This window comes from Heteronotia binoei, chromosome 4, assembly GCF_032191835.1.
Source record: "Heteronotia binoei isolate CCM8104 ecotype False Entrance Well chromosome 4, APGP_CSIRO_Hbin_v1, whole genome shotgun sequence".
Classification (NCBI taxonomy): domain Eukaryota; kingdom Metazoa; phylum Chordata; class Lepidosauria; order Squamata; family Gekkonidae; genus Heteronotia; species Heteronotia binoei.
Window position 1 is genome coordinate 79477742 of NC_083226.1, and position 22843 is coordinate 79500584.

A 22843-nucleotide genomic window follows, 5' to 3' on the forward strand; every position below is an offset into this window, starting at 1 on the left:
TGTTCCTCAACAGACAAAAGGATTTTCTAATTTCCAGATGAATTCTTAGAAGTGTGAAACAGCCATTCCTGGTCAGAAACCAGAGGAAAAAAATGTATAATCTTAAACACAATACAATTAAATGAAACCATTCATACATTTAACTGAATGGGCCATAATTAACAAAGGAGCTATGCAGCTCACCTGAAAGTTCATACAGCTAGTGGGGATGAGTGCAAGACTACTAAGCATTCTCTGTGGCTGGAGTATGGTGAGTGTGGACAGCACCAGTGTGGGAATGCAGTCCATCACTGTGTATAGTAATGCCATAATTATCCTCCTGAGTGCAGCAATAAATAAAATAAGGCTGTTTGACTTCTTCAGCAAACATATTTTGTGATTTCACACAGTGATATTTATTACATTTTTAATTAAAAGTTGCAAAATTACCATCAAAAGAATCTCCCTCCCAAAAAACACATGGGATATTGATTATATATTTATTTGTTTGCTTCTCTCTCCAATGCACCCAGGCAATATGCAACATTATTATACAGAATCTTGTCCCTGGTCTACAATTTCAACAATTGACAGTTAAAAAGGTAGGTCAGACTATTGATGAATTCCTATAAGAAACCTCTTTGGAAAAAGACAGAGAGTTTGACAGCTAAAGGAGAAGATCATGTAGAGTAATAACTATGTCAGTTTCCCAGATAAACTCAGTGAAGTTTCCACATGAAAGCACATCAAACAATATAGTTTGCCTCAACTCAGCTTTTCTCTGCTTGATCTAAGCTTTAATTTAAACCAGGACTTTCAGTCAAAGATGTATAAATGTGTGATGTTATCCTCAGTTAGGTTCTTCTTTGTTTTCACTGTGTGCTTTTATCATCTTTAATCTTTTTTCCAGCCTTTCTGTCCATTCATTTCTGAGCCTAATTAGAAGAAAAATATCCAGTTAGCATATGCTCAGGCTAACCAAGAGAACCTTGTTTTTTAAAAATTAAAAACATAATTTTATGATTCTGTAGGGACACCCCTTGAATATATCCATATAACTTTTGTGCTTTTCTTGATATCTGTCCAAAACAGAAAATATTATTTTCTCCCTCGGTGGAAGAAAGTATCCTGAAACAGGTTATGCCTCTTACTCACTCCACAGACAGGGCTATGCAAATATTGTTGCAGTGCTTCCACTTCTGGCTAGGGGGCAAGCTCTAGTCCATGCCCTGCCTTGCTCCTCATCAGATGAACCTCCACAGCTCTCTGCAAAAGAGAGGGAAGGAGAGAGGGAGAAAAAGAAAGAAAAGTAGTGTAATGTACTGAGTTGCAAGACGGGTTGAAGGCAACATGCTTTATTCAGTGGTACATTACAAGAGAGGGAACACGCGGGCCGGGTCCCGCTTATATACATTACTCGGAACTGCCCTCCAGTCTGACCAGTCCAATCCTGGTCAGTCAAACTTCCTGCCACAGATCTTGATGGGCGGGGCGTCTGGTGAGCTACATCCGGGGACCCGTGGGGTCACCTCTGTAGCGATCGCCATGCGGTACATCAGCTTATGTTTCAAGACATAACACTCCTCCCCCCCTAGTTCAGGACACATAGTCTTGCAAGTAAGCAGGGGCCTTGCGTTCCCTGGTCAACCTCCTTGGGGTTACTTGTGGAGTGGGAGCGGTCACCGGGGCTGCCGGGGCTGCGGCTGCTATGGCGGCCGGGGCGGTGGTTTCCCCGCGTGGGAGTAGCACCGGCCTATGGTTGTCTGTGCTCTGCTGCTCTTCTGGTGTCTCTACTCTTGGGGGGTTGCCCCCGCTCCGGTGTGGCTCTTCCGCCCGATCAGTCGGAGCGGTCGGCGGGGGCGGGGTAGCTCTCAGTGTGGGTGCAGCTGCTAGTTCCTCCTCGTTCCGTACTGCAGCTGGCTCTTCCGGCAAGGTGCGGCGGCGCATCTGATCTATATGCCTCCGCAGGATTTGGCCCCCCTCCATTGAGACATCATAGTGGCGGGACCCTGTCACGCACAGCACCCGACCCGCTACCCACTCAGGGCCGCTAGCGTAGTTCCTTGCGTATACTGGATCCCTCGGAAAGAACCGCCTAGCTGCTTCCCTGATCTCTGGAGAGCTGTGGAGATCGGTGGCCCGGTCAGGATGCAACCGGTCCAACATTGTGATCAGCTTCCTTCCCATTGACAACTCTGCTGGGCTCACCCCTGTGACTGGGTTGGGGGTGATTCTATTGTCAAATAGGAAGGCGGCCAGGCGGTGGTCCCAGTCCCCCTGTACTATGCGTCCCAGGGCCTCTTTAGTGGTGCGTACCTTCCGCTCTGCTTGGCTGTTGGTGGCCGGATGGAAGGGGGCGGACCGTATATGTTTTATTAGGTACCTCTGCAAGAACTCCTGGAATTCCTGGGAGGTGAACGTGGTCCCATTATCCGAGATGATGGTGTCAGGAATCCTGTGTGTGCAAAGGACCCTGCGCAACGCTCGGACCGCCGCCGCCATTGAGGTGGAGACTACGGGGATAACTTCCAACCACTTGGCGTAAGCGTCCACCAGAATGAAGAATGTTTGGCCCTGAAATGGCCCCGCAAAGTCAATATGTAACCTAGATCAAGGCCTCCTATGGGCTTCCCAACGGTGGACTGGGGAACTGGGCGGTTCAGGCCGGGACTCCTGGCAGGCTTGGCACCTTTGAACCCACCCCTCGATCTCCTCCTTCCATGCCTGGCCACCATACATAACTGCGTGCTAGGGCCTTCATCCGTACAATCCCGGGATGCATTTCTTGTAGGGCCCCCAGCACTTGTTTCTGCAATGGGGGGGGAACTACCACCCTGCTTCCCCAGAGAAGACACCCCTTGTGCGAGGAGAGTTCTTCCCTGTGAGATGTGAATGCCCTGAATTCCTCAGCCTGTTTTTGCTCGGGCCATCCCCTCTCCACCCAGTCGAGAACCCGCGTGAGTATTTTGTCCCGCCCGTGGCCTTCGCTACCTTGGCGGCATGTAGGGGTCTCTCTGGTAGTGTTTCAATGAGCATCACATGGTGGGCTGGGGCCGGATCCGTGGAGGGCAGCGGAAGGTGACTGAGGGCGTCTGCATGACTCATTGCCTTGCCCGGGCGGTGGACCAGAGCATATGAGTAAGAGTTCAGGAACTGATTCCACCACAGGACGCGCTGCGACAGAATCTGTGGCGTCTGGCGGTCAGGGGCGAGGAGTCCCAGGAGCGGCTTGTGATCTGTGGTGATCGTAAAATGTCTACCGTACAGGTAGTCATTAAATTTATGCACCCCCGCCACGATTGCCAAGGCCTCCTTATCAATCTGGACATAGTTGCACTCTGCGGGGGTCAGGGTTCTGGAGTAATATGCTATCGAGACCTCCCTCCCATCTGGGAGTTGGTACCCAGGATGGTGCCCACCCCATATGGTGACCCATCGCACGCTAAAACCACCGGCAGGGCTTCATCAAAATGGTGGAGCACGTTATTGGATACGAGGAGCTCTTTGACCGCCTGAAAAGCGGCTGTCTGCTTCTTTCCCCAGACCCACGGGGCATTTTTATCTAAGAGCCTAGGGAGGGGTTCTGCTAAGGCCGCTTTGTGGGGCAAGAACGAATGATAAAAATTTAATAACCCCAAGAAACTTTGTAGCTCCGCCCTGCAAGTGGGGGCCGCTAGTGCTGCCAAAACGTGACTGACTACTGGGATGGGGTAGGGGTTATCGTGTAGTGCCTTGTTTATGGTGCACTTGTAGTCGGCGCATATGCGCACATCCCCATTTGGCTTCACCAGGGTTACTATCGGGGTTTCCCATGTGGCGTAGGAAACAGGTTCTAGCACTCCCTGAGCTGTGAGGCGGTCCAGCTCTGCTTTGATTTTGGGCTTTAGAACGAACAGAACCTGCCTGGCCTTTAGCTGTATCAGCCGCATGTGGGGGTCAAGGGGTAAAGATATGGGAGGACCCTTGTAGCACCCTAGGGCCCCATCAACACCTCCGAAAATTCCCTGCACACATGCTCAAACCCTTGTGTCCCCAGCTGCTGCACCCCCACGATCTGAATTCCCAACGGATGAAACCAGACCAGGCCCAGCAGTGTGGTGAGCTGCCATTTGACCACCAGTATATCCAGTTTCCCCCTAAAGCTCTTAAACTCCACCCTCACCGTGGCCCATCCCAGGATCTGTACTGGGTTCTTTTGGAAGTCCCGTAGTATGAAACCAGCCGGTCGCAGCCTAGGCCGGCCACGTGGGCACAGTTTTCTTAGGGACTCCTCCGAAATTATGGAGATGGAGGAGCCCGAGTCCAGTTCCATCAGGCAGGGGTTTCCCTCAATCCTGATCGATACCTTGACCTTGTCGGGGGTATTGCTGGGCAAGTTCATTACCTGCAGGCTGGTCGAGGCGGTCGAGTAATCCTCGGTCGAGTCTTGGTTGGTGGATTGGCATCTGCGGCCAGCCTTGGCCCTGCAAGCCCGCGCAATGTGGCCCTTTTCCCGCAGTTCCTGCAGTCCACGTTGGGATAGGGGCAGTCCCGATGCTTGTGCAGATCCCCGCAGCTTGTGCACTTGGTGCTGGTTGGTTTCTCCATTGCTCGTGGTCGCTGGGTCGCTCTCGGTCCCGTCCCTGGTGGACGGCGTAGCTGGTGCGTCTCCTCCTCCTCTGGGTGGCTCTGCGCCGTCTCCTCCTGGTGGACGGCTTCTGCCCTCGGGTTGTGGAAAGCTCTAGTGCAGGGGTCCTCAACCTACGGCCCGCGGGCCAGATGCGGCCCGCTGAGGACGTTTATGCGGCCCGCCGGGTTATGGCAAAATCAGACCGGAAGTGACGTTCGACCTAAACTTGTGTTAGCAACGCACACTTCTGGCACTGGGCTGAGGCGGCGGAGACAGAGTGTGAGGTGATACCGAGGTGAGGTGAGTTTCCAGGCCAGGGTGTGTGGTGTGGGGAAGGGAGAGAGATGCAGAAGACGGAGAACTGACAGCCCGCGGCCTTGTACAGTAACGGCAGTCCGGCCCTCCAACAGTCTGAGGGACAGTGAACTGGCCCCCTATTTAAAAAGGTTGAGGACCCCTGCTCTAGTGGTTCTCTCGAATGCTGTGGCCTTGTTGAAGGCTCCCTGGAGGGTGAGCTCTTCCTTTGCGAAGAGCTTCTGCTGTAGTCTTTCGTCTCTCAGGCCGCAGGCGAAACGGTCCCTTAGGGCCTCCTCTAGCTTGTCGAAGCTACAGTTTCCCGCTATTTGGCAGAGAGCGGCCAGGTATTCAGCTGCCGTCTCTCCCGTCTCTTGGTCCCTCTTGTAGAAGAGGAATCGGCGGGCGATTATCAAGGGCTGGGTCAAGAAGTGCCCCGTGAGGAGTCGGATTATCTCCTCATATGTCTTCTCCGTGAGTCTTACGGGGGCCGAGAGACCCTTGGCGATCTCGAATGTGGCCTCTCCGCAGACGCTCAGGAGCACGTCTCTTTTCCAGCTGTCGTCCATTATCATCTTTGCTCGAAGGTAGCAATCGACCCGCTCCGTGTAGGTCTCCCACCTCTCCGGTTTAGCGGGGTTGAACTCTTCGAGGCGACCCGTCGCTCCGCTTGGGTTAGCCATGGTGGCTGCGGTGGCTGGTGCTTCCGTTTCCCTGGACGGGAGTTACCTGGCTAGGATCCCATCCTTGTCGCCACTGTAATGTACTGAGTTGCGAGACGGGTTGAAGGCAACATGCTTTATTCAGTGGTACATTACAAGAGAGGGAACACGCAGGCCGGGTCCCACTTATATACATTACCCGGAACTGCCCCCCAGTCTGACCAGTCCAATCATGGTCAGTCAAACTTCCCGCTACAGATCTTGATGGGCGAGGCGTCTGGCGAGCTACATCTGGGGATCCGTGGGGTTGCCTCTGTAGCGATCGCCATGTGGTACATCAGCTTATAGGAAGACAGGATTGCCATAATATTCCAAGCATTGTTGGATGTGATGGCTACCCACACTGGTGCTTCTTTAGTGGAAGGCACAAGGACGCCTTGTTGGAGCCAAGAAAGCTTGGCAAAGCACCCAGGTTAACACTTTTAAAGCAGATAGATTGGCCATCATCCTGGCTTCCTACATGAAGGGAACAGCCATGTGCTTAGACTATCAGAAGATCCTGCCAAGATTCCACCCTCCCCTTACTGAGGACATGGCTGGGCTGGGAGGCTCCCTAACTACTGCCACTGCCATAGAAGTGGCTTTGGGTGAAGTGCTGTTGGAACAAATCACTGATGCGCTCAAGGTGCACCAAACCCTCCAACTCTACTCAAGAGGTCCAGAGAGGCTCTGAAGCTTTGGAGCTCTTAAACAATGGCTACAATGCGATTTCTCACACGTGAGTTATTTGTGAAGGGATCTGGGTAAGAAGCAGCGCTCCCAACTATCCCAGGGATCTGTCTTCCCCTCACCCCCTCCCTGAAGATTTTTGATCGTGTCTCTGCACCCTGATATCTGCTCCTGGGTCACTAACAAGGTTGTTGAAGATTTTCAGGAAGGCCTTTAGAAAAGCAGAAGGCAAAAATAGGAGCTGTTCGCTTTCATCATCTTTTTAATCTTTCTCCCCTCTACATTCCAAAAGGAGCTAAGGGCCCATGGGAGGGATTCCTTTGACTAAACCAATTCCTGTTCTCCAGACCCCAGTACACTTCCAGGGGCAGAGATGCTAGGAGTTCATCTAGATGCAAAATGGTGTAAAACTCAGTCACACTGGCCATGTGTGGCTCCTGTCAGGTGAAGAAGTCTCAAGTACAACACCAGACTCCACTAGGCTCTTCCAACAACAGGATTTCCCTCTCCTAGCAAAAGTCACTTCTGCTGAGCTAAAATTCTCTACTGATACCCCAAACTTCACAGATTGCCTCTATTAAGGGAGATAGATTCCAGGGTTCTTTGCCAAACCACAGATCCCATCTACCATGCCCTTTCCAAATCCATTTGAGGAAGCTCTGAAGGATGAATGGTCTTTGTCTGAAGGAGGCCCCCAAACAGTTGGATGGAACCATTGTCTCCCATCCTGCAGGGGAGGCAATGGGCGGCCCCCAGCCTAAGGCGGCCGATGGGCCGCCCGTCTGGGAAGTGCCGAATTGCCCCCCCATTCGGAATGAAGAGACGTACAACAAGTTGGTAAGAAGGGCCACTTTATTAAATGATGGCAATGGGTAAAACAACGTGGGGCCAGTATGGGCCAGGGGTCAAAACCAAGACCACCTCCCCACCTGAAACAGGGCGAGCCACAGGCCCCGGGATTGAGCCGACCCAACGGCTCAAAACCGGCCGGCCAGGCACAGATCCAGTCCACCTGAGCTCCACCCTCCCCGTGCCGTACAGCCTGGGCTGTGGACCACTCCCTAATGACTGGATCACCAGGCTTCCCTGGAGCCAACCTTGCGCCGTACAGCATAGGTTCCCCAGGTAGGCCCTGCACCCCCAAAGGTGCGTTGCCATGTGCGCTCACCGAAATGCCCCCAATAGAACATGTCCCCAAGGGTAAACCTGCCAAGGACAGCGCCAAGCCTCTGCTTAGGCGACTGCTCCCCCACAAGCCAGGACATGCTCTAACCCTTGCCTGAGGTCGGCCAAAAAGACCTCATTGCCCTTCTCTGACAAGTGGACCCCATCCGGCCTGTACAATTCGGCCCGTTTGGCCTTAATGGAAGGATGCGGGACATACTTTCCCAAACCCGCCTCCATGGCGATACGCAAGGCTCTGTTAGCCTTCCACCTAGCCCGCTCCAGGCCCTCCGGGTCCCAAGCTGCCCGCCACACCCGGCGCGGCAACATGGCCGACCACAGGACGAGGACGCCAGGCCACCTGCGCTTTATCAGGGTGATGTCATCCCGGGCCTGAATTGATAGGGCCTTACCCTTTACAAGGCCCAAATCATTCTCCCCCAGGTGAATCACCAAGATATGCGGTGGCAGGCCCCTCCTCTCCTTGAACAAAAGTGAGAGGAGTCCTGCCCACCGCATTCCACGCCGGCCCTGCCACTCAATCGTGGCCTGCTCACTCAGGCCCAACTGAGGTCCTCCTGGCATCCGACGTGCCTGATGTGCCGCCCAGAAGACAATACTGTGGCCGCAAATGAGGATCCTCCTCCTCTCCCGGCCAGCCACAGCACCTGAGAAGAAACAGTAAATTCAACAGGTTAATAGCCAACATAACTAAACGCCATGAATACTTACGGCATCAGGGGGCGAATGTAAGACCTGAAGGCACGGGACCTCCAACGGCCCACCCGGCGAATGGCATCGCCCTCATATCCCATGGCCGCGGCGGTAGAAGCCGCACCAATGCGGAAGGAGTGGGTACCAAACCGCACCCCCCCAAGTCCTAGCTGCTTTAACGCCCGGGACGTGACGGCCCAAAACTGAAACCGGGAAAGAGGGGTGAAGTCTTGGTGGCAGAATAACAAGCCGTTAGACCTGCCCCGCATGTCCAAATATAACTCCAGAGCCCGGACGGGGCATAACTCCTCGTCCACGCAAGGGCCCAGGGTGATGACATTCCCCCTCTGTTTCTGGTCAGTTTTGGACATACGAAGCCGGATGACAGCCTGCCCCCCGACTAAACTAACGTCGCCCACCATTAGGGCCCTACAGGAAGCGTCGTTGCGCGAGCAGGCCACCAACTCTGAGACCCTCAATGCTCCAAAAAATGCGGTTAACGCCGCTGCATGAAAAAGTGCCTGCTCGTAATTAGACCCACAAATTGCTGCCCATGTGGCATGAAGACCCCGCAGGATCGATGGGGATATTGGGACCCGATTGTCGGCCTGACGGCCCGCCTCGCGGGCCCACCCCTCCAACATTTTGGCAATACGAAAGTCCTTGGTAAACTCCGGGTGGCCCTTGGACCTACTAGCGAATGCCAGACCCGCCAATTGGCCCTTGATAGACTTAACGGACAGGCCGCGTTCCTTCTGAAACACACAAAATTGTAACAACTGCTCAACCGGGGCCGGCCAACACGCCTCTAGCCCGGCACCTGCTCTGAACATGGAAAACTGCCTTGCCGCCCGATCATATGCCCTCCTTGTACTGGGTGCAACCGCGAGTTGAATGGCCCGTGTCACTTCTTCCCTCCAATTCGCCACAGCTCCGCGGGCATTGGTACAGGACAACTGTCGGCCTCCGGGGCGAGTTGGCGGAACCGCTCCATCTGTTGACGAGACAGGGCGTCCGCCACTCCGTTATTAGACCCCGGAACGTGCCGGGCGGCAAAAAGTACATTCAGTTCAAGGCAGCGCAAAGTGAAACGCCTGACCAAACCCATAACGGGGGGGGACCTGGACGTGAGGTTGTTGACAACATGCACCACCGCCATGTTGTCGCACCAAAAGTGCACCGTGTGGTTGGCCAAGTCCTTACCCCAAATGAAAACGGCTACAACAATCGGAAAAAACTCCAAAAACGCTAGGTTGCGGATCAGGTCGGAGGAGTGCCATTCAGCCGGCCACGGTTCTGCACACCACTGGCCCCGAAAATAAACTCCAAACCCAGTGGAGCCTGCAGCGTCCGAAACAATCTGCAGTTCAGCCTCCAACAACAAGACCTCCCGCCAGAAAGATGTACCGTTATAACGGAGGAGAAAGGCCTCCCACACCTCCAGGTCCTCGCGCATACGCCGAGTTACACGCGTAACATGGTGGGGAGAGCGCAACGCGGTCATGCCCTCGCAAAATTGCCTCAAAAAGGCTCTCCCTGGGGCAACCACCTTACAAGCAAAGTTCAAGTGGCCAACCAGTTGTTGCAGCTCGACCAATGAAACTTTCCTCCTCCCTTTCATGTAGGTCACCATTTTCCGCATGTTGCTCAGCTTTTCCGGGGGGAGTCGCGACGCCTGCTGAATGGTGTCCAATTCTATACCCAAAAACGTTAACACCGTCGCAGGGCCCTCGGTTTTCTCTGGAGCCAAGGGCACACCCAAGTCCCCCGCTAACCTCTGAAACGACCGCAACAAGTAAGCGCATTGGCCAGAACCCGCGGGGCCCACAAACAAGAAATCATCGAGATAATGCGCCGTGTCGCGCAAGCCCGTCCTGAATTGCAGTGCCCACTCCAAAAATGAACTAAAACGCTCGAAGGCGGAACAAGATACGGAACATCCCATGGGAAGGGCCCTATCCATATAAAAACTACCCTCGAAACAAAAACCCAGCAATTCGAAGTCCTCAGGGTGCACAGGCAGTAAGCGGAAGGCAGACTTAATGTCGCATTTGGCAACTTCCGCGCCAAGCCCACAGTGCCTCACTATACGAACCGCCCGGTCGAAGGATGTATACCTAACTGAGCAAAGCTCGTCGGGGATGGCATCGTTAACCGACTGGCCTCTCGGATACGACAAATGGTGGATCAGCCGATACTCCCCCTTAGCCTTCTTGGGTACCACCCCTAACGGGGAAACCCTCAAGTTAGGCACTGGTGGCTCGGCAAAAGGGCCCAAAACCCTGCCCTCTGCACATTCTTTCTGAATCTTGTTTCGCACCACGTGTTCCAAACCCCTAACAGACCTCAAATTGGAACACATGAAGGGGGTGCGAGGACCTTGGTATGGGATCCGAAACCCGAACTCAAAACCTTCCAACAAATAACACTTATCCTCTAAACTTGGATAATAACGCAAAAGCTCAGTGAGAACCGCTATCCTGATGGGGCTGGGGCCCTTTTCCAGGCGGCTGATTAGAGCCCCCGGGTCTCTTGAAGCCCCCTCTCTGCTTTGACTTGTTACATGCCGTGAAGGCATGCGGGCCTCCGCACACCGGGCATTCGTGCCGGTACCTACAGAACTTACGTGAGCACGCCCCCTGGGAGGTAAACTCCCAACAAAGCAGCCGAGGTTGAACCGACTGCCCCGCGGGCGCGCGGGAACCGGCAGGGTGACTGGATTTCTGGACGATGTGGCCGCTGTCAGATCTCTCACCTGCGTTAGGCTTAGCAGGAGCCATAAGCTGTAACCAGAGCTGTTGGCTGATCTGGTCCCATGGTAGATTGGGATTCACAGCGGCCCTCATCCGGAAGGCCTCGTCATACTGGAGCCATGCTCCACCCACAAAATCACTGTAGGCGCGATAAATAATATCGCAGTATTGAAACAGCGGGGCCGCACGCCAAGGCTGAGCCCTGGCAATCACTCCCGCATAAATCAAAAAACCCCGGCAACCAATTAGACCAGGTCCGCTCAATTTTCCTTTTTCTAAGCTTCTCTTTGTCCTTTTCATCCATTTCCTCCTTTGGTTTTTTCTCTAACTCCCTAAAGAGTAGACTAAAAACGTCCACGTACTCGCCTTTTAATATCTTTTCCCTAGTCGCCGCCGTAAGGTGGTCGCCTAGCGGTAAGGCCGAGTCGCCAAAGGGAATGGCATGGAAAGGAACTGAAGCATAAGCCGAAGATGGGTGGGCAGGAAAGCCCAAACCTCCCCACTGTTGAGCGTGCCACGGGAATGCAGGTGACAAAACCGTCTGGGAGCCCCAAGGAAGGGCACCACCGCCTAAGGGGGTCGAAACACCCCCAGCAACGCTGGGTGAACCCCCAGCCATAGATGACGATGCGAAGGCAGACCCAGACCCTGCCTGTCCCGTCATTCCAGGCAGGAGGGATGGCCAAACTACCTGCGACTGTTGCCCCAAAGGAGGACCCCCCACCGAGCATTGGAAGGCCGGCCCCTGGGCTGGCACAGTGGAACCTGTACCGGGTCCTACCACCGGGCCCCAAGGGCCCCAGGGCCACACCCCACCGTAAGACTGCAACGGACTCCTACCTTCTTGCTGATGAGGAACAACCGCAACCTCCTCGGGCTCCTGCCCATGTTCCTCCTCCGGTGTCGCCTGGTCTGACGTCTCACTGCTCGCGGCACCCTGTAAGGCAGATAAACGCGCCAGGACCTCCTTTTGAAAAGCAATGGTCGCCGCCCTGCCGCCGCCCGTTAAGCCTGACACGCGCCGTGATGGGCCTGCAACACCCCTCTCACCCTCCAGTGCCGCCAAACTCTCAAGAATAGCCAGGCGTGTGCTGGCATCATCCCAATCCTCACTGGGGGGCTCAGCCGGAACTGGCCGTTTTGCAGGCTGTTTAGCCGGCTGTTTCCCCTTCGAGGGGCCCTGGCCCTTCTTTGGCGCCATATCCAACCTACTGATTCACTGCCCCCACCCAACTGCCGTTTAACGTGGAGCTGTGAAAATCCCTTGGATCAAACAGTCTGGCCCCCCTACTCCTCAGGGCAGCAAAAGCCCCAAAGCCCAGCAAGGCAGTCTATCTATGTAGCTGCAGCAGCTCTCCTGGGTCTTGAGCTGAGGCTCTTTTGTTGTTTTTTTTTTTTTTTATATATATGCCTAGACTCTTAAGAGCCAGAGACACTGGGGGCCGAACTGTGACCCTCAACCAACCAGCAATGCTCTACCTGAGCACACCGTCCCTCCCTTCCAGTATGACCCAACACTAAGCAGGCCACTGCCCCCTCTTAGACCCCGCTCGAGAGACTGCTATGGTGGAGGGGGGGGGGTGAGGAAGGGGTGGAAAACAAGAGGCGTCCCACTACGAGGGGGGGGGGGGGCGCAAAGGCCGCAAAAAAGCCGGATGCCCACCGCCCCGCGAAATACTCCCTGCTAGCTCAACGCGACGCTCCAGAAGCCTCTTAAAGCCGCGCCGCCGATCCGCTGGCTTAGCTCACGGCCCGCCGATCAGCTGGCTTAGCTCCCGGCCCGCCGCCGATCAGCTGGCGTAGCCCCGGCCCGCCGCCGATCAGCTGGCCTAGCTCCCGGCCCGCCGCGTCAATCAGGGCGCGCCCTGAACGACCGCCGCAGGCTCGGGAGGCGAGCACGATGTGCCGCTCCGAGCCTAGCCCCCGCCTAGACGTCCGCGCCGAGCTCGCTGCTCCAACGACGCCTCAGGACTCTGCCTCTGCCTCGGAAGCTCCCGCTCTCGGTCAGCCAGCAGGGCCCCTCCTGCAGACACGCACAGCCACGCACGATCGTGGCTGCACCCGACCAAACCTATCTTCTGAACTGCGCCACAAGGGGACGGGCAAGCCTATAAAAGGCTGCCCGCCCCCAAACAGTTGGATGGAACCATTGTCTCCCATCCTGCAGGGGAGGCAATGGGCGGCCCCCAGCCTAAGGCGGCCGATGGGCCGCCCGTCTGGGAAGTGCCGAAGAAGCAGCGCTCCCAACTATCCCAGGGATCTGTCTTCCCCTCACCCCCTCCCTGAAGATTTTTGATCGTGTCTCTGCACCCTGATATCTGCTCCTGGGTCACTAACAAGGTTGTTGAAGATTTTCAGGAAGGCCTTTAGAAAAGCAGAAGGCAAAAATAGGAGCTGTTCGCTTTCATCATCTTTTTAATCTTTCTCCCCTCTACATTCCAAAAGGAGCTAAGGGCCCATGGGAGGGATTCCTTTGACTAAACCAATTCCTGTTCTCCAGACCCCAGTACACTTCCAGGGGCAGAGATGCTAGGAGTTCATCTAGATGCAAAATGGTGTAAAACTCAGTCACACTGGCCATGTGTGGCTCCTGTCAGGTGAAGAAGTCTCAAGTACAACACCAGACTCCACTAGGCTCTTCCAACAACAGGATTTCCCTCTCCTAGCAAAAGTCACTTCTGCTGAGCTAAAATTCTCTACTGATACCCCAAACTTCACAGATTGCCTCTATTAAGGGAGATAGATTCCAGGGTTCTTTGCCAAACCACAGATCCCATCTACCATGCCCTTTCCAAATCCATTTGAGGAAGCTCTGAAGGATGAATGGTCTTTGTCTGAAGGAGGCAGAAGCCTACACTCAGTGGCAAAATACCCTCCCTTCTTCTGCCCTTACCTGGATATCCCAGATAGCCCAGGCAAGCCCAGTCTCAACAGATCTCAGAAGCTAGGACTTCCAGGGTTAGAAAATGCCGATCTGAACTGCTTCTCAGAAGGGGAGCAGGCTGGAACTTCTGTTCAGGGTAGTGGAGGGCAATCTAATGCCTACTGCCTACTTTTCTCAGTCAGAGATCAGTCCAAGGTATGTACAGGAAACTTTGAGGAGATTTACCTTGGCTAAAAGGGAGTCCCGGGGGGGGGGGGCTCCTTTGAGGGATCTCCAGAGATGAGTTGCATTTTCATCATCTGCAGAAGTTTCCAGAGTCATTTATTTGAAATAAGCTCAACAGGATCCTAATTTTCTTTGATACTGCTAAACATCTAAAGCTATACAAGACCGGTGTTAATCTGGATAACTACAGAAAAGGTACAGATGGCTATCTTTCATTCTGGGACTAATTAAAGTTAAACAAAATAAAATCAGAAGGTGGGAAATTGAAATCTAGAAAGCTTGGAAGAAGAAGGGGCGAAATTTGGACGTTGTAAATTTAAAGGACAGTGCTAAAAAGTGGAAAGGAATTTATTGTTTTGTCTACTTGCGGTTTTGGAGAAAAAGCCCCATCGTCATAGACTTGCAGCTCCCACAGCCAACACAGGAAATATGTCAAGCATCGTGAGATCTCTCTACCAGCAAAAACGGGATTTGGTGGCAAGCAAAGCAGGAAGTATCGGATGGAAAAGGAAAATCATTGAAGTAGCCAGCCTGCTCTAGGACTATAATATCATAGAAAAACATCAGCAGCCATTGCTAGAAGGTTAAAAATTAAATAAAATTTTTAAAGTTTTCAGGACATTAAAAATTGGTGGAGCCAACAGAGGTGAAGATTATAAGGTAAATACTATTGGACATTACTGTTAATAACTACTTTAGAAGCCTTTAGAGGAAAAAGGAAAAAAAAAATTAAAGTGAGGCAGAAAGTCGCTACCGCCATTTTGGAAAAAATAAAAAATTTAAAAATTAATATCTGAGCCCAGGAGGCTCCGAGGACAGCAAAATTAGGCTTATTGAAAAGAGCAAGCCTCACTCTTTTAAATCTGATAGTTGAAATTTAATTTGGTGAGGTCAAAATTTTTGGTGTTTTTACATGTCAGACCATAAGCAAACCCGTGCAAGGACTGCTTCACTGGAGAAAATGCAGGACCAATTAGATGCAATGGAAGTCAGGATAAGGAAAGGGATGAGGGAGATGATAACTGCTTCCAAAAAAGAAATTAGAAATAATATTGAAGAGCTAAAAAAAGATATAGAGGATCTCAGAAATGAAACTGTGGTGACATCAAAAAAAGTGCAAGAGGTGGAAGGGAGAGTGAAAGTACATGATTCCACCTTGTTAAAATACAAGAAAAAGTGGCAATTCATGACTGCAAATTGATGGAGACCCAGATACGTCTGAGAGGAGTACCTGAGGATGAAGAAACTGATTTGAAAGAATATATAATAAAAATAATTGCAGAATTTTGGAGGAAGATCCTGAAGGGACTAGAAACATGTATGACTATATGTATAGAGTGAACTCACTATATGCCAAAAAAAAAAATCTACCAAGAGATGTGGTTATAAGATACATGACAAAAGGCAGGAAAAATCATGAATAAAAACTTTGAAAAGACATTGATAGTGGGAGGCAGCAGAGTAAGAATTATGAAGGAGTTGCCAAGACAAGTGATAAATGACAGAAGAGGACATAAGAAATTGACAGAAAAATTATGGGACAATGAAATGAGGTATAGATGGATAATACCTGAAGGTTTGAGCTTTGAGCTACGAGGAAAAAGATTACAATTACAAGCACACAGGAACTGCGTGGATTTTATGAAGAACATAAAGAATTTGCACCATGATGGATTACAAATTATTATCTTGGAATGTAAATGGACTAAATTCACTACAAAAAAGAAAGGCAACGTTTTATTGGATTAAAAAGCAAAATTGTATATAGTTTGTTTACAAGAAATACATATCAAACAAAAGGATTACAAATTTTATGGAATAAACAATTGCGACTAGAATTTCATTCATTGGCTGAACAGAAGAAAAGGGAGGTGGTTTTTTATATTAAACAAGAATTGGACCCAAAACTAGTGTTTAAAGATAAAGATGGAAGATTTGTAGAGTTAGAAATAATATTAAATGCAAAAAACCCCGTTGTTACTGGGAGTGTATGCATGAAATGGAGCAAAGGATGCTTTTTAAAAAGACACTATACAACAATTTGATGAAGTGACATGTGATCAAGTTTTGATAATGGGGGACTTTAATGGAAGAATTAAGAACACACTGGATAGGTCTGGGGGGAAAATAATAAGGAAGGAAAATTGCCAAAGTTTTTTTTTAATTGCTCAAACTAGAAAACTTGGAGGAAAACGTGGAGGAAATTTAATCTTGAAGTGCAGGACTATACCTTTTTTCAGCAAGACATAAAACTTTTTCCAGAATTGACATGTTGTGGTGTACTAAAGATTTAGGCCTTATAACAAAGAAAATAGAGATTTTACCTAAAATAGGGGCTGATCATAACCCAATAATGTGGATTACAAAATTGTCTAAAAAGTCGGGAAGATGGAGATTGAATGAAGATTTACTACAGAATAAAGAAATAATGACATCTCTAGAAAATGAAACGAAAGTTTTCTTCCAAATAAACGATAAAGAAGATATAGGATTTCAGATGGTGTGGGATGCTTATAAAGCAGTAATGAGAGGAATATTGATCACATTGAATAACAAAGACAAGAGGGCAAAAGAAAAACAAATGCTGGGCATTCAAAATGAAATTAAAAAGAAGGGGAACTAAGAAAAAGGCCAGGGAAAAAGAAAATTATGAGGGAGATTACAATATTACAAACACAAATGAGACATTTGTTAAATAAAGAACTGGAATGGAATTTGAAAAGGTTGCAGCAGAAATCTTTTGAGGGAGCAAATAAACCTGGAAAATATTTGGCCTGGCAATTGAAAAAAAAGAGAGAAAGTAAAATTATTAATAAAATTGTGATGGAGGGAAGAGAGGTGGTAGATCAAGAAGGAATAAAAAGAGAATTCTTTAAATATTATGCCAAATTATTTAACGGTGTTAAAGAAAGAAAAGATGGAAGAGTATTTACAAAAGATTAAAATAGCACCCTTAACAGAAAATATGGGAGAAGTCTTGAATTATCCAATTGAAAAAATAGAAATTGAAGCAACAATTAATGCAATGAAAAATGGAAAAGCACCAGATGGATATACAGCTAAATTTTTTAAAACCTTCAAAGAGGAGTTAATTCCGAAACTTCAGAAATTGATGAATATGATAAGAATAAAAGGGAAAATACCAAATATATGGAAGGAAGCTGTTATTTCATTGATTCCAAAGGAAGATAGAGATGTCACGAATGTAAAAAATTATAGACCAATCTCACTATTAAATAATGACTATAAAATATATACAAGAATCTTGGCAGAATGGCTTAAACAATATTTGATAAAGTTTATAAAGGAAGATCAAGTGGGGTTTCTCCCCAAAAGGCAAATAAGAGATAATTTTAGAACTGTTGTAAATATTGTAGAATATTATGAAAACATCCAGAAAAGGAAGTAGCGTTATTCTTTGCAGATGCAGAGAAAGCATTTGATCATTTAAACTGGGACTTTATGTTTGCAGTAATGGAGAAAATGGAGTTGGGGGAAAACTTATAAGGATGATAAAAGCAATATACACTGAACAACGTGCAAGGTTATGTATAAATCCAGATCTTACAGAAGACATGATAATTAGCAAAGGTACAAGACAAGGCTGTCCGCTTTCCCCACTGTTGTTTATAATGACTCTTGAAATCTTACTGATGCAAATCCAAGAAGATAAAGAAATAGAAGGATTAAAAGTAGAAGGATTTACTTACAAATATAGAGCATTTGCAGATGATATAATGTTTATAAATGAAAATCCCATACAAGTCACACCTTTGTTGTTAGCTAAAATACAAGAATATGGGGAATTGGCAGGACTGTGTATTAATAAAGAAAAATCAAAAGTTCTATGTAGAAATATGCAAGTAAGCAAACAAAAGGAACTGCAGAAGATAATGGGATGTGAAGTTACCTCTAAGGTAAAATATTTGGGTGTGGAGATAACAATGAAGAATATTGACTTGTTTAAGAACAATTATGAGAAGCTATGGCGTAAAATGGATGAAGATATAATAAAATGGAATAAACTTAATTTGTCATTGCTTGGCAGAATAGCTGCAATTAAGATGACTATTTCACCAAGAATAATGTATTTGTTTCAAACTTTAATCTGGTACTTGCTTTCAGATGCTAGGACACTGTATGCACAGTTGTGGAAGCAAGAAAAAATACCAGAAAAATGGGATTGGATTGTAAAAATTATGACATGAAGTTAAATGGACAAATTAACAAGAATTTTAAGAGACTATGACTTAGAAGTTTTTAAGATGGAGTGGATAAAGTTTAGAAGATATGTAGAAAAAGAGTGGAAAATAAAAGGACATTGGACAATTTTTGATAATGATTAAGTCTTAGAAGGAAGAATATTAATCTTTGTTTTTATTAGTTAAGGGTACCTTTAAATGTTAGTATTTTAAGTAAATAACACCGGCGGGTGTCAAATAATGGGGGGAGGGGTGGTTAGAAAGTAATATATGGGATAGATAAAAAGAAGTTATTAACAATGCAAGAAATAGATATTGTTACCATATGTTACTAAATAAAATTGTTTTAAACGCAACAGATCTCAGAAGCTAAGCTCATGAAGGCGCCGCTTGGCTGCTTTCAACCCGAAAGTGGCTGGGTACTGCTAAAACACTGCACTCCAAAGAGCGTGGCAGCCACTTTCAGCTTGAAAGTAGCCAGGCAGTGCAGGGGGAAAGTGGTGGTGCGGCAGCACTCTTGTGCGCCACCCACCGCTCTCTGCCCCCATGCCACCCTGCACAATGACATCACTAGTGACATCATCGAGCTGCGCATGCTATGTTCATGCAAAAAGTTTTTTGAAAGGAAGCTTGTGGAAGGGGGGCGTGACACAGGGGTATGCCAGGAGAGGTAGAACCCCTAGCGCCGGGCCTGCATGAACAATGTGAAAAGCCTTCAATGGGTGGTGCTGCAGAAAGAAAGTGAACTCATCTGCTGTAATCAGGGAGGTGCTTTATTCCTTCACAAAGGCCTCTCCAAGGGACTTAATCCCAGTGCCCTTGGATGACATGGCAGCTGTATCTTCAGTCCTTAGTACAGAGAACAAGGGGACTCTCTCATTACACATTCATAACAATGAATTCTGAGAGGGGTTTTCTCCAGTTCTCCATGACACTGTTTTCCTACATGGGAACTCCACAAAATCCATCAACCATTACACCTGGTTCCATTTGAACTACTCAAATCAGTACAACTCTATATCTTGTCATTCAAGGTTTTCTTTCTGGTGGCCATCATTATAGTGATAAAAGTGTCAGAACCTTCTGCTGTAAGGTGTGAGTTGTGCTCTTTCCCATATGACTCAGTGATCGTCATGATAGATCCCTACTTTGTACCAAAGGTAAACTCAACCTTAGGTAAAGTCCAGGAGATCTTTATGTCATCCCTCTGCCCCCATCTGGTATACTCCAAGTAGAAAGAATGGCACAAAATGTATGTGAGGAAGGTATTGATGACTTGCATAAAGTGCATAGAGTCCTTCCAAATTACAGGCTTTCTGTCTCCTTCACTCCACCTTCCATGGGGACAAAGGTATCTAAGTCCACAATTGTTGGATGGATCAAGACCTCTATTTTCTTAGCATATGAGGTCCAATCTTCCCTGTTCCCTGGGGTATCACAGCATACTCCCTGGGGTATCACACCAAGGCAGCACCCACCTAAACTGCCTTTCCCCACAATGTTCCTATTGCAAATATCTGCAAGGCAGAACCTGGACATCAGCCTCTACCTTTATAAGGCACTATATAAGCTAAACACTTACTGGTCTGCAGAGATAGCCTTTGACAGGAGAATTCTCTAGTGGGAGGTTCCCCACTGATTCCTCCAACACTTTGTAATCTACCCAACCAGGATGACACAGCTATTCAACATCCCTCCCACAGGGAAGGAGGAATTCTGGGAAGCAAACTACTGTCCTTTCAAGGGGCATTCTCAAAAACAGAAGAATTTTTTCCTCAACCTGAAGCTTGGCGAGCATGAACTGAGGCTCTTTCCCTAACTCGATGTGAAAGAAAATTTGCATAGCCCTACCTGTGGAGTGAGTAGGAGGCATAACCCATTTCAGGATACCTTCCATTCCACTTATGAAATAAAACTCTCATGGTAAGTTCAATATTTTGATTCCTGATGAGCTTACACATGTCTTTTTCTCCATACATGAAGAATTTGTACTAAGCTAATGCCTTAGGCAACTGTCTTTTTGGTGATCTTAGAACAGTGAATGATACAAGGCTGCAGTTCACTATTCAATGTGCAGCAAGGGAGGGGTGCTTGTGCATCCTTGTGCTGGACTTTCACACATTGACTTGAAACTCTAAATAGAGTTTACATAGTTGGGAACCCTATTTTTCCATGGTTTTAGTCAAACAGATACCCCCTGTATATATGCTCAGAACCTGTTAAATCAGCATATAGAAATCAGAAAGTCAGGAGTTGGTAAGGGATGTATGATCCTGCCCCCCCCCCAATAATTTGAGAATATGGCTACTTGAGGACATTATGAGCCAAAATTAGCTGGTAGGGTTGCCTGATCAACATTTTAAAGAATGTGTCTGTTCATGTGAGTAGTACCCAGTAGTCACTAGATGGTCCAGCAGTTTCAGGTTGGAGAAATGGTACAATCAGGAGGCCCAGTCCCCTTCACTTGCATCATTCATCTAGCTTATTATTGTTTACTGCCTAGCAGATGTTTCCAGGGTCTCAGGTAGAGAGAGATCTTTCCTGAGACCTTCTAGATGAGACCTTATATTTGGAAATCCCAGGTCCTTCTGCTTGTGGATAAGTGCACGGACTCTCATCTGGGAGAACTGGGTTTAATTCCTCACTCCTCCATTTGCAGCTGCTGGAATGGCCTTGGGTCAGCCATAGCTATTCCAGAGCTGCCTTGAAAGGGTAGCTTCTGGGAGAGCTCTCTGAGCTCCACCTACTTCACAGGGCGTCTGTTGTGTGTGTGGGAGAGAAGATAAAGGAGATTGTAAGCCACTCTGAGATTCAGAGTGTAGTGTGGGGTATAAATTCAATATCATCATCTTCTTCTTGTGAAGCTGCTACCACTTAGTGGTGGTCAGGGCTTTTTTTGTGGCAGAAATTCCTTTGCATATTAGGCCACATATTACCCCTGATGTAGCCAATCCTGCAAGAGGTTACAGGGCTTTTAGTACAGAGCCTACTGTAAGCTCCAGGAAGATTGGCTACATCAGGTTGTGTGGCCTAATATGCAAAGGAGCTCCTGCTACAAAAGAAGCCCTGGTAGTGGTTTCAATCATGGTCCGCTCCCTGGGTGGGACCCAGAAATAGACTCCTCATCTGAGGATGACCAGAACAAACCTCGGTGATGATGATCAGGAAACTCTGAGGACATCCAATACCACTGAACTAAGCTAAACACATAACATTGCTGATTCAACCAATTCCTATTGCTAGTTCTGTGCTAACTGTGATCTAGGGCTGCCAATCCCCAGGTGTGTGGCACTTCAGAAATACTGTAAACAAATTATATTAAAGGCATAGTAACAAAGTGACAAAAATTATGTAACAATTATAAAAAATTATTTCCATTACAATTGTTACAGACATGACTGGAAAGAGTTTTGCAAAATTGTTACATGAATTTTTGTCACTTTGTTACTATGCCTTTAATATAATTTGTTCACAGTATTTCTAAAGTGCCACACACTTTTCCTGGTTTTGCCATATCATTACTGTGTTTCTTCTTTGCTTGCTAAACATTATTATTTGGATAATACCCAGGTGGGGGCAGGGGATCCCCCATTTGGAAGCCCTCCCCCATTTCAGGGTCATCAGAAAGTGTGTGTGGGGGGGAGAGAAATGTCAGCTGAGCACTCCATTATTCCCTATGGAGACCGATTTCCATAGGGTATAATGGAGAACTGATTTGTGGGTATCTGGACTCTGGGGGGGAATTGTTTTTGGAGGTAGAAGCACCAAATTTTCAGCATAATATCTGGTGCCTCTCCTCAGAACACCCTCAAAGTTTCAAAGAGATTAGACCAGGTGATTCAATTCTATGAGCCCCAAAAGAAGATGCCCCTATCCTTCATTATTTCCAGTGGAGGAAGGCATTTAAAAGGTACGCAATCCCTTTAAATGTGATGGCCAGAACTCCCTTTGGAGTTCAATTATGCATATCATAACTTTGCTTCTGGCTCCACCTTCTAAGTCTCCTGGCTTCACCCCCAAAATCCCTAGATATTTATAGAATTGGACCAGGCAACCCTACTGTGATCCTGTATTTACCTGTGTCCTGACCTCAGTATGCTTTGGATGACCAGACCTTGCTTCCACTTACCATGGTGATCCTTGCTTTTGAGAAGGCTGAAGACTACTTTGAGCACTTGCTGTCAAAGACAAAATAGTTTCCCTTTCCTTCTGTTGTGCCCCAGCCTACTTCAGTTTTAAACAGCACCCGATTAAACATGTACTCACTTGGCCAGTGCACTTTTTTGTTTACGTTCTCTTTCAACTTCAAGAAGCTGAGTTTGCTTCTCAATTGTCTTTTCCCAGAAGTTTTTCAGCTCACCAGTTTCACAAGCAAGTACTTCATGGCGAAAGTACTGGCTGTTCATTTTTTCTAAAGGAAGACAAACCACCACCCTCAAATTAAAAGTTAGCAGATTTGTTTTAACCTTTAATAAAGTTCTTGATATGGCCTACTTTGCAATGCAGATTTCAGTAGGATGAATTAGCTTTTCATTGATGAAGCCTCAGCAATTGCAGTTTGTAATTGTTCACCTAGCAATATATGTGACAAAAATATCTCTCACTTCCATGTAATTGTTGCTGTGACC

The 22843-nt window shown here is 48.2% G+C and overlaps 1 protein-coding gene across 1 annotated transcript; it reads right to left on the minus strand.

Annotated features, from left to right (window-relative positions):
* Nucleotides 1-478: 478 nt before the first annotated feature.
* On the minus strand, nt 479-22843 carry LOC132569973 (protein FAM240B-like). Its single transcript, XM_060236415.1, has 3 exons — nt 22710-22843; nt 22482-22626; nt 479-914 (listed from the first exon to the last, which is right to left on the minus strand). Exons 2-3 carry the CDS (start codon nt 22619-22621, stop codon nt 830-832), a joined length of 225 nt encoding a protein of 74 aa, XP_060092398.1. The 5' UTR covers nt 22622-22626; nt 22710-22843; the 3' UTR covers nt 479-829.

What these genes read in the sequence shown, in the direction of transcription:
- LOC132569973 (XM_060236415.1), bottom strand. Translation starts at nt 22,621, where the DNA reads ATGAACAGCCAGTACTTTCGCCATGAAGTACTTGCTTGTGAAACTGGT. An exon ending in CAAAAAAGTGCACTGGCCAA is followed by an intron (nt 915 to 22,481) that starts GTGAGTACATGT and finishes TCTTCTAATTAG; the next exon opens with GCTCAGAAATGAATGGACAG.